The sequence below is a fragment of the Pocillopora damicornis genome, chromosome 1 (assembly GCF_964200805.1).
Source record: "Pocillopora damicornis chromosome 1, jaPocDami1.2, whole genome shotgun sequence".
Lineage (NCBI taxonomy): Eukaryota > Metazoa > Cnidaria > Anthozoa > Scleractinia > Pocilloporidae > Pocillopora > Pocillopora damicornis.
Genome location: NC_142670.1, coordinates 11059481 through 11077391, shown reverse-complemented (window position 1 = coordinate 11077391; position 17911 = coordinate 11059481). Strand labels below are relative to the sequence as shown.

Genomic DNA, 17911 nt, shown 5'->3' with positions numbered 1-17911 from the left:
GGTTGAGATTACTTTCGACACCCGAAAATTACCCTGTCATCAAACAGAAGCTATTTCGTTTCTGAGTGTCCCAGAAGGATCGTATCGAATATGGTTGCAACCATAAAGCGTCATACAATCCAACATGGCAGCGTGCACACAAATAGGCCATTTCCGGTATGTTAACATTCAAACGGCTCAGGGGCTTGGGGGAATAAAACAAAGGAAATCATATCGAGGTTTATGGATGTATAATTAATTTATTTTGTTTTATTGCCTCGGAGCCATGTTAGCATTTAATTACATCGAAAATGGTCCATTGCAGTCTCAAAATGGGTGATATTTGTGTCGAATTTTTCTCGAACTAACTGATATATTTCCATTCATGCCCATGATGATCCTATTGAGTGATAATCAAAGGCCTTTTTTTCTGTAGTGGAGGCTTTCTCTGACATAAATGACCCCGATAGCTTAATATCAGCTCTTCCTTGCTCAAATCTTTTCTTTCTTAGGATCCAAATATCAACTTTCCGCTCTGTCTTCCATAGATTTCTTTTGGGTTTAATTTGATTATTTTGGTTTCCAATAAACGCCACACTTTTATATTTTTATGTAAGAGGTCTGAATGGGGCTAACCACCGACGAAAAAGGGCAAAAAATATAATCGACAAAACGGAAGAAAAATATTGATCAGCGACGAGTAAATACCAACCAACATCAGTCCGACATGGTCCGACATTAAACCAATATTTGTATTCAGAAAGAAAATAATTCTAGCTTAGCTTAGGAGGTAGCCACTCTAACTTAAGATCAAGGTTTTATTTTATGGTAAACTGTTGGACATTGAATACAATGTGCGCGGAACATTTCGAAATAAAACAAGCGAAGCAAAATGATGATAAGGGTGTCCGAGGTGAGTGAATAACGGCATGGATTCCTAATTCAGCCGAAAGGAAGTTTTTGTTGACGTAACGAAAGCAAAATGAGCATCAAAATGGTGAATGCTGATCGTTTATCGCCAGGGACGCGGAGGGGAGGGGGTGTATTGGTTATGTCGCAATGAAATTTACCTGATCCTTACTAAGGCCCCGTAGTATTCTAATGATCTCTCTCATTGGCAGTCAATTTTCTATATTCCCATCTTAATACTCATTTAACGACGATGGCTCTCCCCCCCCCCCCCCTCTTCTGAAAACGTACCCCCAAAATCCTCCACACAACGCGGGTTCCCCTCCCCTTTCGATATGTTAAAAAAAATTACCTGCCACTCAAAAGAAAATAACTCGTAACACGTTAAATATAACATCGATTTCTTGAGTGTGGTGCACTTTATTTCAGCAACGTACACCGAATTTTAAAAAAAGAATCGATTACATTCTTGTATTTGGCTAAATGTTTATGAACTTCCCGATCCTTCCTCGTCTGGGAGAGAAGCGTTGCAATCACAGTCCGGATCTGCCACACCCCAGCCACAGGCACAAAAGTAACAAGGACAATATTCAGTCGCTGGAAGAATAAAACACACACAAAAAGTTAGGTGTTGATTTATTGGAGCGTAATAAAACGGTTTGGCAACGTTTTGGTTTAAGGCATCAGGATAGACTCCTCTTTTTTTTAAGAAGGTCACAATGGGGTGCTGGCTTTTACGACTAAAATTTTGGTAATTTTATAGTTAACATATCCGTTTTTCGTGAAACTTTCCTAACCGTTCACCAATGTACGTTCTTGAAGTAACGTGCCTGATCAACCGAGAACACAACACAGCGCCCGCCCGCCCGCCCCCCCCCCCCCACATATGCATTCCCCCCACCCCACACATATACATTGCTCCCCCGCCAGCGCGACATTTCACTTGTTTTTTCTCTCGCTACTCGCTACTCGGTCCAAAATGAAGCGACAGCCTGATAAACGAAAACAAAGAAACCATTCTTCAATTGGGTGCGAATATAAGAATTTCCTGCTTGCGGACGCATCTTTTTCTGGTTCGTTCTGTTTGCGTAATTACATATTAATTCACATGTTTAGAGACAAAACAATTTTTTTTCTTTCCTTCTCCTGCCATTGCAGACTCTCGCTCTTACGGACACTAAATCTCCCCCGAGGGTGTCTGGAATAACGGGAGTCGACTGCAGTCTAAATTTGAGGCCTGAAAAAGTTATCAAGTCTTTAGCGGGCTTAGATCTTTGCTAAGTAGCTGCTTGTTGGGCGTCAGTGCTTACTAAATCACGAACCCAGGTGTTGGCGACGAGGCGGTTTTGAAAGGTCTCTTTGTGGTAAACAAATACACAAAATCAAAAGGGAAAACCCATTTAGAAATAATTAGCATATAAATTTTCTTCCAAGAATCTTGACAGTTCTAAGGCATTTCTTAAAAAAATTCGAGTTGAACTGATTTAAAGTAATTCAATAACGTCTCCTGTCCACTTTTTGGAAAAGTTTTCATTCACGGCACAGTCTCTGAGGTGAACAGTAAAAATCTAGATTTTTAGATCTTTGCATTTTTCTTATCATCAACATTTTTATAATTAGGTGTTATTGTTTTAAAAAACAAAAGCCCCCATAGTTTTATTTCGTTTTTTGTTTTTTGTTTTTTTTATTTAAGTCGATTCTCATGGGATCCAGAAGGTAGCTGAGATGTTAATTTTTCTGTTTGAGGACACAATTCTGTTGTTTAAGAGCTCTGTTAACTGCCGCCCGCCTTTTTCTTCAAAGAAATCAAAGTGCCTATGACACGGATTTTTTATGGGTACTCATTTAACTTATAATAGGTACAAACCAATTCCGATGGAAAATAAAAGGAAAAAAATTGAAACTCGTTTTTTCCCGGGCGTTAAATTGCTCTAATGTTGTCTTAAAAGTGTCCCGCAGACCGGTAACGAGTTAGCGGGTAATGACATAAAAAACTGTGAAAACTCTCTCACATCTCTTGTAATTTTGAATTAGTCAGCGTTGAAATACTCTTGATATAATGTCCGATAGTGTTTTATACCTACCTTCATGCATAAATAGTAAAGAAGAAATATAAGTTGCGAGAACGGTTTAGCCTACCAAGGAGTGCTACGTGCATCGAACGAAGATTACGCCAAGACTGACAAACACTGTTTTCGCAAAATCGTACTTTCAGTGCGCTAAAAAATTGTCAAGGGGAGCTCGCTAAGCGCTAAGGTCGATTATTTCAAATCTTAAAAACAGCTATTAACCAGAAAATGCAAAAACAAAATTTCGTGTCATAAGCAATTTAAGGCGCTACTGATTTAGCATACAGAAGCCTTTTACTTTTGGCGCGCATCCTAACTACAAGATATTCAGTAACTTACCATCCTGCATCGGAATCTTGGCTCTTTCGAAGAACCGAGCCAATGATGTTTTTCTTCCAGTCTTGAGAGAACGCTCTTTGGAGAAAAAACACAAAAAAAATTATGTAATACAAAATAATATCGAGAGAAAAGCGAGTCTTTTAAAAATCTTCAAATCGGAAGCTTGAGTGCGGATTAAATTTGAAAAACTTCAAGCTAGCACCAAAGAAATAAATCTGTGTGTTTTCGCGTGTTCAACAGAGATTCGAAATTTAGGTCCAGTTGTGAGCACTTGTCTAATTCAAGGTAATTCAACTTTTTATAATTTCCTTTGAAAAAAAAGGCGCGCAACTGCAAAAGCGGATTTGATGCAATAACAGTTCTATCTTCAAAACTAACCTGGAGAGTCTTGCACATGTCTGGCATTTGGAATTTTCCGGGCTGATAGAATGACCAGCAGAAATGCACTAACCACGAAAGCTACCAAGAAAGTTGATTTCATCATTTTAAGATAATTCGCTTTTGGTGGACTTGCTTCGATCACTTTCAGGTGGCGAAATGAAGTCGCTCAAGATATGCAGGGCTATATGTAAGCCGTAGATGTTCAATTATTTTTGTTTTGTTTTGTTTTTCTTTTGTGTCACTTTATCATTGTGTGTCACAATTGCATAGAATCTCTTGACCAATGATTCACTTTCGTCATATATGGCTCAGTAGTATTCTCATGAATCCCCACCCCCACCACCTTCTTTGGCAATTGCAGTCGATTTTCTATAGTACCCCTTTATACTCTATTGATGACAACTGCCCTCTCCTCTCCCCTCCCCACCCTATGCGACAATGACTTGTATCTAATGCCCCATTCACACCAAAGCTTAAACATGTTTAAAAGTTGTTTTGTTAAACACAGTTTAATTTTTTTTTTCTTCATAGAAACTATTTAGCCGAATATTTTTGACTTGAATGTAGCACATTGGAAATGCAAGTTAGCAAGTACTCGAATCCAATGGAAAATCAAGTTTTTCAGTTCTCTGTTTATAATTTTCATTCAATGAAAACCAGTTTAACAAAACATGTTTTGCTGGTGTGAATGGGGTATAAGAAAGTCAAATGACCCAATCAACAAAAATATATATTTTTTGGATCGCATTATTATAATTACAGTTGAGTACAGTAGGGTTTTAGATTGATTGTTCTTGTGGCTGGATATCCACAGTTGTCGAATATGATAAAAAAAAAAAAAAAACTTTGAAAACAAGATTTTTGCGGCTTTTTCTTTTTCCCAGCCGTTTTTCGGACGGCGAACAGAACGTTCAATGGACCTCCAATCATTTTGAGCCAAGTGACCACAAGAAAGTTCCAGCTGTGGTTAAACAGGCAAGCGATATTATTTTAAGGATAAGTACATCCAGGAATTTTAACAGTAGACAGCGGGCGGGAATTGAGTGAGAGTTAGTATTAGTGTTTGCAAAAAAAAGTTCTTGTTTTGAAGCCTTCATGGCTTACAACTTTACACGTCCCAATGATTTATTACCTCACCATGAGTGAAAAAAAAGACAAAAGATTTTGCATGGCTACTGAGTTTCAACATGAAACGCAGTTACGTTGTTTTAATCATTCATTTTTTCCGGCTTTATGAACTATGTAGTTGCATCTGGTGGCCATCACCAAACGGATCCATGCAAGAGACAAAGACAAAGCCTAACTCCCAAAGGTTAGCTATTGTTTGCGTCATCGTTTCTTTAATCAAAGAAGAACTGTATGCGAAATAAACGAATACTAATCTGAAGATTCTCAGCTCACGTTTCATAAGGAACTTTCGGAAACTTTCCTCTTATAAAAGATCGTACAAAAATGGCAAGAAAAAAACACATCTGCGTCAGACGCGCTCTCAAGGGACATTTACAAAATATTTATTATGTATGCAACAATAACAGGTAATTTAGTGTTAACAACTAGGTTGAAAACGTAAATTAGCCACCGTAAAGGGTAAAAAAGCTTTACGGTGGCTAATTTACGTTTTCAACCCAGTTGTTAACACTAAATTACCTGCTATACTCTCCCACCGACGCAGCACCACAGTTTCTTTAGAAACTTACCCCTTTATGCAACAATAAATTTGCTAAAAAGCGTTTAAGTTATGCAAAAACAGGTCACAATTTGGTTACATCAACTGGGTTGATAATGTGAATTAGCCACCGTGATAATTTACTGAAGATAATTTGGCTTTATCAACTGAGTCGCTTATGTAAATTGGCCACCGTAAAGAGTTTCAAAGCTAACGTTTCGATCGTTAGCCCTTCGTCAGAGCGAGTAAATGGTTAAGTCTGTTAAGTCTAATACCCTATTCACACCAGCAAAACATGTTTTGTTAAACTGGTTTTCATTGAATGAAAATTATAAACAGAGAACTGAAAAACTTGATTTTCCATTGGATTCAAGTACTAGCTAACTTACATTTCCAATGTGCTACATTCAAGTCAAAAATATTCGGTTAAATAGTTTCTATGAAGAAAAAAAAAATTAAACTGTGTTTAACAAAACAACTTTTAAACATGTTTAAGCTTTGGTGTGAATGGGGCATAAGTTTAAATAGAGAGGTCTGGAACCGAGAACTCTGGTTTGGCTAAGTATGCCACCTAGCAATATTTTTGGACAAAACAGTCCGCTCCTTCAATGCTTTTATTTGTCATCCAAAGCACACTTTTTACCAGTACCAGGAACTCACAGCCGAGATTAATCCGCAAAGTACTGGACCCAAATATCCCATCATTCATCTGCTTTGTTGACTAGTCCGCCATATTGAACGGAGTGTCTAGTTATGCAACTTGTGATCCACGACTTAAAGAATTCTCTGTCGTTCACATTGTTAATTGAGATTTAAACTCCCATAGATCAACCAGAAGCCATCACCATGGCCAAGCCTTTAACAAGGTTACACACAAATGGATTGCAAGGTACGTTTTTAAAACAAGAAAAACTGTTATTGCGTGTGAAACACAACCGTCGATATGAACTGAAGTGCTCTGAGACTACGACGGGATACCTTCGGCTTGGTTTAAACTTTGTACAGCTTTACATCGTGTAACGGAAGCTTTGGGCTCGTTATGGAATGTGATCTATACAACATCAACGAAACTGATTTTTTTATATCTGTTTCTAAATATTTAAGGAGGGCAGTTACACTCGTTATGTCGAGCTTTGGTTAGCACAAGGTTGTCTTCCACAGCGGCTACTCCATCACAGGTTTGTTTCTAAGAGTTTTAAATACAGTTTTTACTTGGTTAAGTGCTATAGCGCCTCTGAAATTTTGAGGGCCACTCTCGAAAGTGACCTAGCAGTTAAAATGGAAACATGATCAAAACATAATTCACTGTGTAGTTTGGGTGAGATTATTTAGTTTTCTCTTTGTACTGGCACGCTCTATGTTTGCAGAAAATTTATGCTACTGCCCCCCTTCATGATGCAAGTTCCTAAATATAATAGGGAGAATGATGTTATAATGATCTATAGTTTCTGAGCCCCGTTCATTGAGTGATCATTTTGGAGATTCTCATGACCTTTCTGTGCAATTCAGGGCTGATGCTATGAGTAGAAATTAGGTGCTAGTCACTCTTAGGAATCAAAGAATAAGTGCAATGCCTCTATATACAGCACTTATTCAGGGGTGGTGTTTGTTGGTTTTTCTTGTTTTTAGTGGGTTTTGTAATAATGGATGGTGCTTGATTAACTTTGATGCATAATCAACCTGTCTTTTTTTTTTTCTCTGTGGACTCACTTAATTTGCTGTTATTTTTTATTTTCAGACCAAAACCTCCTTTGGAAACTTAAAGGTTAGTCTTTTTACATTTTTAATGTGATTCAAATCTTTCAGTTTGCAGGATATGATGTAGAAATGCGAAATTGTATCTAGAGCAAAAAGACACTAGCAGTAATACAATATCAGATACATGAAGGTATCTCTTGCTAATGAAATGCACCTATCTATTTGTTTGTTTGTTGCCAGGACGAGGACCGTATCTTTACAAACTTGTACGGTCGCCATGATTGGAAGTTATCAGGAGCACGTAAAAGGGTAGGTTATGTCCATACTCACGTTAAGGTACTGGAGTTGATTGAAGTTATCTCTGTTTCCATAGCATGAAGGTGGTAGGAGTTCTGAAAGGGGTAGCCAACAATTTTTCATTTAGTTTTGTAGTGTTACAGACATTTTTAGTTGTTTATACCTTTTCCTTCAGTTTGGTCATCTCCTAGGGCAAAACCTTTAAAATAGAAGCCCCGAAATATACTCTATTTCTAGAGAAATCAAGAGCAAGTTTAACTTTTAATCTTAGATTAGCACTAACCACCTTTCAGACAACCAGGCTCAGGTTGAAAAAAATCTTGTAACAAAACAAAAGTCAAAATATTTTCCATTTTTGTCTGCTTTTGTTTATCTCAGGGTGACTGGTATAAGACAAAAGAAATCATACTGAAAGGGCAGGACTGGATCATCAAAGAAATCAGCAAATCTGGATTACGAGGACGTGGAGGGGCAGGTTGGTTTGTGATTTTTTTTCTTTGGCAATGTGCTGACGTCTGTGTAATGAAGAGGTTATGTGTTGTTTAATTCTCCAACAATTAAAAAAATGAGATGTGGAATATTTCTCCACTCTTTCAGGTTTCCCAACTGGCATGAAGTGGGGGTTTATGAACAAACCAGGAGATGGAAGGTATAGCATACATATTCAGGGTATTCATCCTTCCAAGATCCAATAGTCAATTCTCCCTTCCTGCTACTACTTATTTCGTTTTAAATTACTAACAAGAATTTGGTGTTAGATCAAGACAACAACTTATACTTGATATATTTGAGTATTCTCATTACCTGTTTGCTGGATAATGTTTGGATATTGCAGGGAGAAGTTTGATTTGAATCACTTTTGGTAGTTAAAGGGTTAATTAATATAATAACAGAAAGTAGTCTGACCCCCTCTGAGAAGTACAGTATTACTTTTTAGCGAGTTCATTTGGTTCTAAGCACTGAGTTGATAATGTAAATTGGCCACTGTTCAAGGATTCTCTAAGGCTGACATTTCAACATTACCTAACACCTCATCAGAGATCAGAGCAAATGATGAATTACAGGAAAGATCAGCTTTAGAAACCAAATTATCTTGTAAAACATACCTCCCCCCCCTTCCCCCCCCTCCCCCCTTTGACACAGCACCACAATTTTTTTAGAAACTTTCCTCTTTTATTTCACAAGCTCTCTGTTGGCCAATTGGTGAAGTGTTTTTCCTTATTTACCTTTTAGACCCAAGTACCTTGTTGTAAATGCTGATGAGGGAGAACCAGGGACATGTAAAGACAGAGAGATTATGAGGCATGATCCACACAAACTTATTGAAGGTTGTCTGGTGGCTGGTGCTGGCATGGGTGCTAGAGCTGGTAAGAAAAATTAGTGGCTTAAATATAAAATTTGCTCACAACTCTGAATGAATTGTTACATTTGACCATCTGATTAAACTCAAGGAAAGCAGTGGCCCTGGTAGGTCAGGTGCAATTTAAGGAATTGTAGAAAAGATGCCTCAGGCTTGGACAAGATTGGGATCATATTCCTCCATTGGACAGGAAAAACCCTCTCAAATGTACCCCACTCCTGATGTGCAGCTCTGTAGCTCAGTAGGCAATAGGGCCCCAACTATTATCTGGAAGGTATGGGTTCAAATCCTGTTTAAGCCCCATTTTTTTGCAGGCTTCTTTTTTGCTATTGCTTGAATTGCAGCTTGTGAAGATCATTGCTTGACTTGGTGAAACTCATTGGCACAAAAAAATTAATCCTTTTCTTGGAATTAAAGGATTGTTCAAGTAGTAAATGCTGAAAATTTAAGGTTAACTCTTTACATCCTAACATCAGTATGCATCTTCTCCATACTTTTCTCCACACATTTCCTTAATTGTTGATAAGGAGAATTTGTTTAACAATCAAGAGCTTCATTAGTTGGTTATAATTTCCTTTTGTCGTGTGACCTTATGTGTGATTCAGGGGTGATATTTGTATCTGAGTTGTGGAGAAGAGGGTCATATGGTTGTAACCCTTATAATAATACAACTTGAAGTGTCAGATATTGGAAAAGTCTGTAATGTTTCCAGATTCAATTCTTTTTTCTTGGCTGATACAAGACTCAGCTAACTGTAGTTTTATGCAATCAATTTTTGGACATGAGCTTGATGGGAAGTCAAATGTTGTAAACCTAAGCTGCAAGGAAATTGTGGCTATCTTCACTATACATGTACATGTTAGAGACTGAATACTTGGTTCATACAAGCTTTCTGGTGAAGACTTTAGTAGGATTGCCTCTATTGAAAGAATGTTTTGAGGTACTTGGAAATGAGAAGAATTTTTGTTTTTCCCAATTTTTATGGAACAAAACTTTGTGATCCCATCATAAAGAAAACTTAGAATAAAACAAGCGATTTTGTTATTTTTGAACTTCACAGCTTACATTTACATCAGAGGGGAATTCTACAATGAAGCATCCAACATGCAGTTGGCAATTAATGAAGCTTATGACGAAGGACTGATTGGAAAAAACGCATGTGGCAGTGGATATGATTTTGACGTCTACATGCACAGAGGAGCAGGGGCATACATCTGTGGAGAAGAAACGGTAATGTGGATCCACTGTTCTTTTCTTGAGCATGGAACGTATTGATGAGTCACACCCTAACATCAGCGTGCAAGTTCTCCTTACTGTTCCCTATAAGTTTTTCTGTAGTGCTGACAAGGAGAATTTGGTTTGCAATCAAGATCTTCTTTAGTTTGTGATTGTTTCCTTTGTTCTCATTTCCTTAATATTTGTTGTAGGGTTGATATTATTAGGAGAATTTAGATTTTTGTCACTCTCGGGGGTTAAAGTAGTAGATACTTATGCACAGTGCAAGATGGTGTGACTGAATTTCACTGTAAAACGTAGTGTGTTTTGAGCATATTCGCTGTTCTCCCTTGTTAGCACGACAGGTAAAATAAGTTTTCAGTGATAGATGAGCCCTTTTATTAGTTTAATTTTCAAGAATTCCAAGTGTTTTTAGGCGGTATGGACCTTGGAACTCTCAGTCGTGATTAACTCGTAACTTCTCCCTACAGTGTCCATACATTACTCAGCAAACAGGTAGTGAGAATATTCAAACTGATCAGTCATAACATGATTATTGTCTCAATTGAACACCAAATTCTTGTAACCGATTTATGAAGAAATGTGTAGCAGCTAGAAGGGAGAATTAACAATCAGATCTTAGGAGTTAAGAGATAATCTAGGTTGCAAATTTTACTGGTCACTTCCTGTAAAGAGAACAATGCTTGTTGTTTGCAAGAAAAGCAGGTTGAATTTCATTTTGTGTGTGTGAATACTGCACATGTTGTTGTTGATCTGAAATGATTTGAACATTTCTGTAATCAGGCGCTGATCGAAAGTTTAGAAGGAAAACAAGGCAAACCCCGATTGAAGCCTCCTTTCCCTGCAGATGTTGGTAAGTCTTTGTAAACATCCTAGGTACACTTATGTTTCATTTCTACCCAGCACTTACAACAAGGAGGAAAAGAAAGGTTTCGCACTTAGGGCAAGCCACCCACGTATCCAAGTCTTTCGTGGTATACAAACTGACTCGAGGTATTCAACAGGGTTCTCATGGGTCTTGGAAAATCTGGAAAGCTCTGGCATTTTATTTTGATATTTTCCAGGACTAGAAAATCGTGGAAAAAGACTACAGATCCTTGAAATTCGTGGAAATCTACTGAACTCAAGCAATAAAGTTTTCAGATTTTACGCTTTAAGACATAAATAAAGACCGTAGGGAGAATTGAATTTGAAATCTTGGGAATTTAAGAGGAAATTGGGAGTCGTGGAAAAATCAATTTGAGTCCTAGAAAAATCCTCGAAATGTTTTTCTGAAAAAGGGTACGAACCCTGGATTAAAGGTTACACTAACTTTTCCCATAAGCGGCTGTTGTGGGTGTTTTAGGCAGCTGTTCCCTGAAAAGGAGTGGGAAGGTAAAACTTAATCCCGAGAGTCCACTTGTCGGCTGAACAGAGGGTGGTGAAAGGTCCTATAGGCGGGGAAGGACCATCGGTAACATGTGTTTTTTGAAACTTGTGGATATTGCCACTCTTGCTGGATTGGATGCGTATATGAAGTAGATTACGAGAAGTCCTTCTTTCCAGCGAAGTCCGTCGCACGAGTCCCAAAAAAAAAAATTGACGTCGATGCAATTCATTCCTAGAGCACCCGCAGGGCATCGACGTCAATTTTTTTCGGCAAAATTTTTTGGACTCGTGCGGTGGACTTCGTCACAGTGAAGGAAATGCTCTTAGTCTACACGAGGAGGGCCAAGAGACGCTAACTGGCTCATCTAAGCTGATTTTGTTTTCTGATCGTTGGGGTGAATATTTACCAACTGAGACTGAGTTTGTTCCTGTAATTGTTTTTTTCCCTCACCGTTGCTGATTAGATGTGCCTCTTTTTTCCGTTTTAAGGAGTATTTGGCTGCCCTACGACTGTGGCGAATGTGGAAACTGTTGCTGTGGCACCGGTTTGTATTTGACATTTTATTCTCGGGGTACTCTTCCACTGCGGTAGCCGGTCGTTTTGCCGACGTCTCAGGTGGTACCCCTAACGTCTTATAAAGAGCTGGTAGTTTCGCTAACGTATTACAAAACGTATAAAAAGTCGTAAGGGAGGTAAGTCATTTCAATACAAACTGAAAGTCGGTTCGACACACGAAAGAGTCGATTTGATACAAATGAAGTCATTTCGATCTCAACAAGACCATTTTCGGACGATCTTACACGTATGTTCACGGTACATGTCACATGTCGTTTCCTTGAAGAAGCAATACTGAAAAGAGACTACAGTGAAATACGTTCAAACGTTAGCAAAGCGACCTCTAAGACTCTAGCGAACTGACCTGACTCGTTGCGAAACGACTAAGGACGTTGGCGAACTTGTCGTCGGTGAAACGACCGCAATTCTTCATAGCTGCGGCTGCTTTAGCCGTTCAGGTTCTAAGCCGCGGCTCCTTTAACTCTCTTACGACTGTCCTTTGCCGTGTCTTGAATGGCCATCTTGTTGCAAAGACAAACCATTATCATTTGTTTGAATTTTTTTAGGCCATTTGCAGGAGAGGAGGTGACTGGTTTTCTTCATTTGGTCGACCAAGAAACACTGGAACCAAGGCAAGTATCACAAAGATTTACATGTACATTACCGCTAACGTGTATTGCAGTATTACACGCACTTGAAGCTCGTGAAATTCCCGCGCGTTACACGCGAAAAAAACACATACGGAGCGTCACTGCACGCGAATGCAATAAAAAAATGCACCCTAGTGAGGGGCGAATGCTTGCAAATACACGTACTCAATCAACTAGAAATCACGAAATGCGTTTAGTGAGACAAAAGTGCCTGAAACAAAACAAATAGATTGGATTCTGAATCCATAGTAAGATTATCAACAAAGTTGAGCTGCATATACATGTAAAGGAGATCAGTTTGCCACCGTGGAGTTAGATCTGTACAATGCTCTAAGCTCGCGTTTTTCAAAGTCGCCATTTCATGATCTAAAATTATGGAACGGTTGCAAGAAGTAAAGCTCGGTCATCGCGGGGGAAAAGAAGACACTTAGTGCTATTTTTGCTCAATGTGCTTGGGCGACCACAGTGTTTCTCCTTGATATGAGCGTTATGACTCGCGGTCAAACGTAGGGTATGCCCAAAGGGATCGATTTGGCCGGCCGCGAGCCCAGTAAAGTTTTAAAGAAAATAGGCAGAGAGTGACGAAACACTTCATTATCAATTTAATTTTGGTTTAGAACGCGACATTCTTTACTGCACGTATCGCTAAGAGTGCTCAGCTAGAATTAGTTAAAGTATCTTTTTTTATATAGTTATAACTGTTCTTTCTTTCCAGTTATTCAACATATCTGGCCACGTAAATAATCCATGTACTGTTGAAGAGGAGATGTCTGTTCCCTTAAAGCTGCTCATTGAAAAGCACGCCGGAGGAGTACTTGGTATGTTGTTTGAGAATAAAATTTCTTATTTAACTGCGTATAACAGAGCTTCAAGCTCAATCTTTTCAACTTCATCAATTCGCGACATGCAACCTCCACTCAACATGATAGAAGGAAATCTTTTAATTTACCTCTGATAAGTTGAGTACACTAGGTGATAGGTTCTTTTTTTACGGCTGCTCTCATATGATGGATCAATCCTTCCCGTTTCTATGAGAAACTTGAAATAGGTTTGCTCCTTCACAACGGTTGCAGCTAAGAGCACTGAATCAACTCTATTGTTTAAAAACAAAATACTTGATATTTTTTTGTTTCTATTTATTTCAATTATGCCATTAAGGTGGCTGGGACAACCTGTTAGCTGTTATACCCGGCGGCTCATCAACTCCGCTTATTCCGAAAAGGTGAGTTGTTGAAATTTTTCAAGAGCAATTTATAACCCGAGTGTCGAAAGTACTGCATAATAGGCCATTTTCGATATATTAAAATTCTAACATGGCTCAGAGGCTATGGGGAATTAAAGAAAAGAAGTAAACTACTCATCCCTCAACCTCAATGTGATTTCCTTTGTTTTATTCCCCCAAGCCTCGGAGACAAGTTTGATTTTTACTGTATCGAAAAGGGCTCATTGGCGTTGGTGTTGCGTAAATTCACCTCGTGATTGGGCAGAAAATCGCGCCACCTTCAAACCAATCAGATTCAAAACTGAAGCCAATCGTGATTTGGCCACTCGCGTTTTCCCGCGTTTCATGTAGGTTGCTTCTTTTTACCTTGAGTTCTCATTGGCTAATGATAACGTCGACCTTTTCTCCGATTGGCTGTTGTGATTCCTTTGGTATGGGGTTTTCGAAACTCGACCAGCGACGCTCGATACTTATGGCAATTTCTCTCCAGGCATACCTGTACAAGTTAAATTTTACTGGTGGTAGCTGGCTTACCAGGGACTAGAAAATTTCTTCTCTTGTTTCTTGTAGTGTGTGTGAAGATGTACTGATGGACTTTGATGCCTTAGTTGAGGCACAGACTGGTTTGGGAACGGCTGCCATTATCGTGATGAACAAGCAGGTAAGTGAAATTGATAGAACTGAAGACTTTATCTCCTAAAGCCTGGTTTTCATGTGTCAGGAAAACATAGACCATCGGCGATTTCCCCATTCCCGACCGTTCCACAGTTTTCCGATGTATCGGGAGGTCGACAGGCGTCTGTCTCGCTAGCTTAAAAACGGCTTTTTATCCGTAACTCGGGGGTTACCGGAGCCAAGCTATTAAGGGATTGGTGGCCAGAAAAATTATAGCTGACTTCCCTATGGCTTGATATGCAAAGTAATTGGTCTTAAATCGAAAGAAACGTTTGATAAACGTTATTTGCAAAACTCTTATAGTCGAGGTTAAAATTTCCAAAGAGAAGTATTTTTGAAAAAAAAGGTTTAACTTTTACTTACATATAAATTGCGAGGGGAATACACAGAGGGATTTAAAGAGGTATTCATGGTCAGCGCGAATGCACCATTCTCGGAATCGTATAAAAAATTTTTTTTTTTTTTCTCGTTAACGTTCATTTGTTTTCATGCTAAAAAAAATTCATGTACAGTAATATTCCTCCTTTTTGTCTTTTTTTTTCCTTCAGTGTGATCTCATCCTTGCCATTGCTCGACTGATTGAGTTTTACAAGCACGAGAGCTGTGGCCAGGTAAGTCTGTTATGTGTGTTCCGTTAACTACTAACGTCCTAAAAAGAATTACAGGCACTTTGATATTGTGTACAGTGACCTCCTTGCAACACTTCAAGGTGGAAACGTATATGAATATGCTCGCTTGAATTAATTATTTCGTCAGGTTTCAAACTTAATCCTTCAACCCTAAAAGTGTTTTGCATCTAAATTCTCCTTACAATCACACCCTTAAATCACACACTAAGGTCAGGAGAATAAAGGAAATGATAATCAACTGAAGAACCTCTTGATTGTTAAACAAATTCTCCTTGTCAGCACCTAAGGAAATGTATAGAGAACAGTATGGAGAATATGCATACTGATGTTAGGGTGTAAAGGGTTAAGATCAGTGATTGTACCATTTTTATTTCCTGTTCCTCAGTGCACACCCTGCAGGGAAGGCTGTAGTTGGATGACTACCATCATGTACAGATTTGGTAAATTGTCATTTCATTGCTAGATCTTTTTTCAGCTAGAATAATCCATTATCTTCCCCCGTTTGGTACTTAGGTTCAAATTACCCCGTACTCTCGGTTAGGCTTGGTCTGCGTTCGAGAAGCGTGAGCTCATTCCCAAAAAGGGGCTCATTAACCATCTTATGTCGCTCCTTAAATGATTACTTGTTGATTTTGTAAGCCTCGTGTTGTAAAAATCTCTTTATTTCTTCACTTTGTTTAATTTTCGTTATGTTTCTTTTTAACTAGGGTGCAATTTTGACACCGCAATTCCTGATTGTCTTATCTCGCTTTGAAAGAATACACGTTGTTCAGTTTCAACAACGAATTAAGTAGAATATCAATACATGACTTTGAGTTCCTTGAGTGTAGTTATGTTTCTTTAGTAGCGGAACATCTCTAGTTATTATTTCCTTTCTGTTTTTTTTCCTGGTAGAAATATTTTTTTCGTTCGTTCTTAATTTTTCTTTTCGTTTTTTCTTTTTTTTTTTTTTAAGTTGAGGGGAAAGCAACACCAGATGAGATTGATATGTTGTGGGTAAGAGATTTATTAAGTAAAGAGGAATTGTTTTAAATAGGGCAATTGCTTCGTTTATTAGTGCAAGAAACTTTCTTAAATTTGAAATTTCGACGGATCGATGGCCTCAAATGTTCTCAGACTTACCTTTAAATTAATTTTCGTGCAGCCTTAAATTATTACGCATCGCACCGAACCCCATTTTCTTGTCGTAATTAAATCCTATTTCCTTGCTTCTCAAAAATCTTGCGCCTCCTACTGAGTGTAGTAATTCACCCACAAGTGCCGGATCAACATATAAGTTCTCCCTATAATATCCATATACATTATCCAGCAAACAGGGTTTGAGAACACTCAAACCTATCTGGTAGAACTTGTTATCTTGATCTGCAATGCAAACCTCTCATTACTAACTTAGATGGAAATCTGTAGTTGGTAGAGGGGAGAATTAACAATCAGATCTGGGGAGTCAAAGGTTAAAGATGGTACCTTTCTCTCTCTCATTTCGTCTCTTCTGTAACCTCATCACTATCATAATGTGTTGCCCTTAATAGGAGCTGAGTAAACAGATTGAAGGACACACAATCTGTGCATTGGGTGACGGTGCTGCCTGGCCAGTGCAGGTAAGGAGGTTCCAGCGAAAGTCTCCTCCTCAAGGCTTTAATTTCGCGCGCTTTCAGTATCAAATCGACCGCGCGGGAAAACCTGTGATGCGTGCGTCATTTGGACAGAGGCATCATGTTTGTGAAAGGTGCTCGCTCGTGCAGATATTTGGCTAGTGGTTTATTGGACTCTTGAATGAAGCTGTGAACTGTGAAAGCATTACTTCAGATGTTTAGAATCCTCTTTTGTTCCTAACTTTCCTTTAGCCGCGCAAAACTACTTACAAATGGTAGAAGATTGCACTCAGGGGACACTCAGTAGATATACGTTGCGGGACGAACGTGACAGGTGGAGCTCAATTTGAGTGAAACAGCCGAAGAAACTGCTCTTGTATTTTTTATCTTTTTAGGGATTGATTCGTCACTTTAGGCCGATGCTGGAAGAGAGGATGGCAGAATACGCCGCCAAACAAGAGAAAGGCTCTACAGCAGCTTGAAAATACAGACTAAAGACTAGTGTACAGATTATCAAATCGGCGAGTTTCGTAGACTCTTAAATTGACCTTGAGAAAAACCCAACAATTTGACTGCTTTTTTTTTTTACTTTTTGAATACTTGTTCATTAAAAGTGTGAGATAGTACATCAAAACTGTAAATGTTTATTGGGTCATAAGGGCCGTCCTTTTCATTTCGATGAAAAGCGCAAGATTACTTGTTAATGAGATGAACACTCCTTTTTTTGTGTCGAATTTCTGCTGGTTTTGTCCAGATTGGTATACAATCCACTCCCAATTTTAAATGACTGGTAAATAAAAGGACGTAATAAAACGAAAGTTTGAAAGATGAGTTGATCTTGTTATAGCATGCTAGCCTACTCTCATTATTAGCGCAGCAAGACGAGCGTTTCTCTGTTCATAGGAAGATTTGAGACGGGTTGAGAAGACGACTGCTCTACCGTGGCTGATATGAGCCAACAAAATTACATCTACTTTTCTCGCGTGGATAATTATAATTGTCGATGTATACTTGTAACAGGCGAAGAGCATTTACAACGGCCGATGTAGAGGTACTTTTGTTGGCCCTCATGAGCAGGGGTACTGCCGGGAGTCTGTACCCATTGCGAACCTCGCGCGACTTGGCGTCACTCAAAGACTCAAATATGCTATAATAATAATAATTGGGGGCCCCTTGCTACTCCTGGAGAGGTTGACACCACCCAGGAGTAGCGAAGTGTCGTAGCAATCTGTCAGGAATACCTGCAAATAGTGTGGTGATATTCAACAAAGAGCTTTCCAGTCCT

The 17911-nt window shown here is 38.8% G+C and overlaps 1 protein-coding gene and 1 long non-coding RNA gene across 2 annotated transcripts; one reads left to right on the top strand and one right to left on the bottom strand.

Moving 5' to 3' along the window:
- Window positions 1-1288: 1288 nt before the first annotated feature.
- LOC149051944 (uncharacterized) lies at window positions 1289-3954 on the bottom strand. Its single transcript, XR_016186393.1, has 3 exons — window positions 3675-3954; window positions 3297-3371; window positions 1289-1485 (listed from the first exon to the last, which is right to left on the bottom strand). It is a non-coding gene; the product is annotated as an uncharacterized LOC149051944 (long non-coding RNA).
- Window positions 3955-6043: 2089 nt separating this feature from the next.
- Window positions 6044-17452, top strand: LOC113686173 (NADH dehydrogenase [ubiquinone] flavoprotein 1, mitochondrial). Its single transcript, XM_027203770.2, has 19 exons — window positions 6044-6232; window positions 6448-6521; window positions 7082-7108; window positions 7282-7350; window positions 7717-7813; window positions 7936-7987; window positions 8572-8705; window positions 9759-9928; window positions 10718-10787; window positions 11792-11847; window positions 12425-12490; window positions 13224-13326; window positions 13667-13730; window positions 14301-14391; window positions 14954-15016; window positions 15420-15474; window positions 15990-16030; window positions 16564-16632; window positions 17022-17452. Exons 1-19 carry the CDS (start codon window positions 6190-6192, stop codon window positions 17106-17108), a joined length of 1431 nt encoding a protein of 476 aa, XP_027059571.2. The 5' UTR covers window positions 6044-6189; the 3' UTR covers window positions 17109-17452.
- Window positions 17453-17911: the final 459 nt, after the last annotated feature.

Coding starts and splice junctions, on each gene's coding strand:
- LOC113686173 (XM_027203770.2), top strand. CDS start 6,190: ATGGCCAAGCCTTTAACAAGGTTACACACAAATGGATTGCAAG. Junction 7,109..7,281: donor CCTCCTTTGGAAACTTAAAG/GTTAGTCTTTTT, acceptor GTTTGTTGCCAG/GACGAGGACCGTATCTTTAC. Junction 13,731..14,300: donor ACTCCGCTTATTCCGAAAAG/GTGAGTTGTTGA, acceptor TGTTTCTTGTAG/TGTGTGTGAAGATGTACTGA.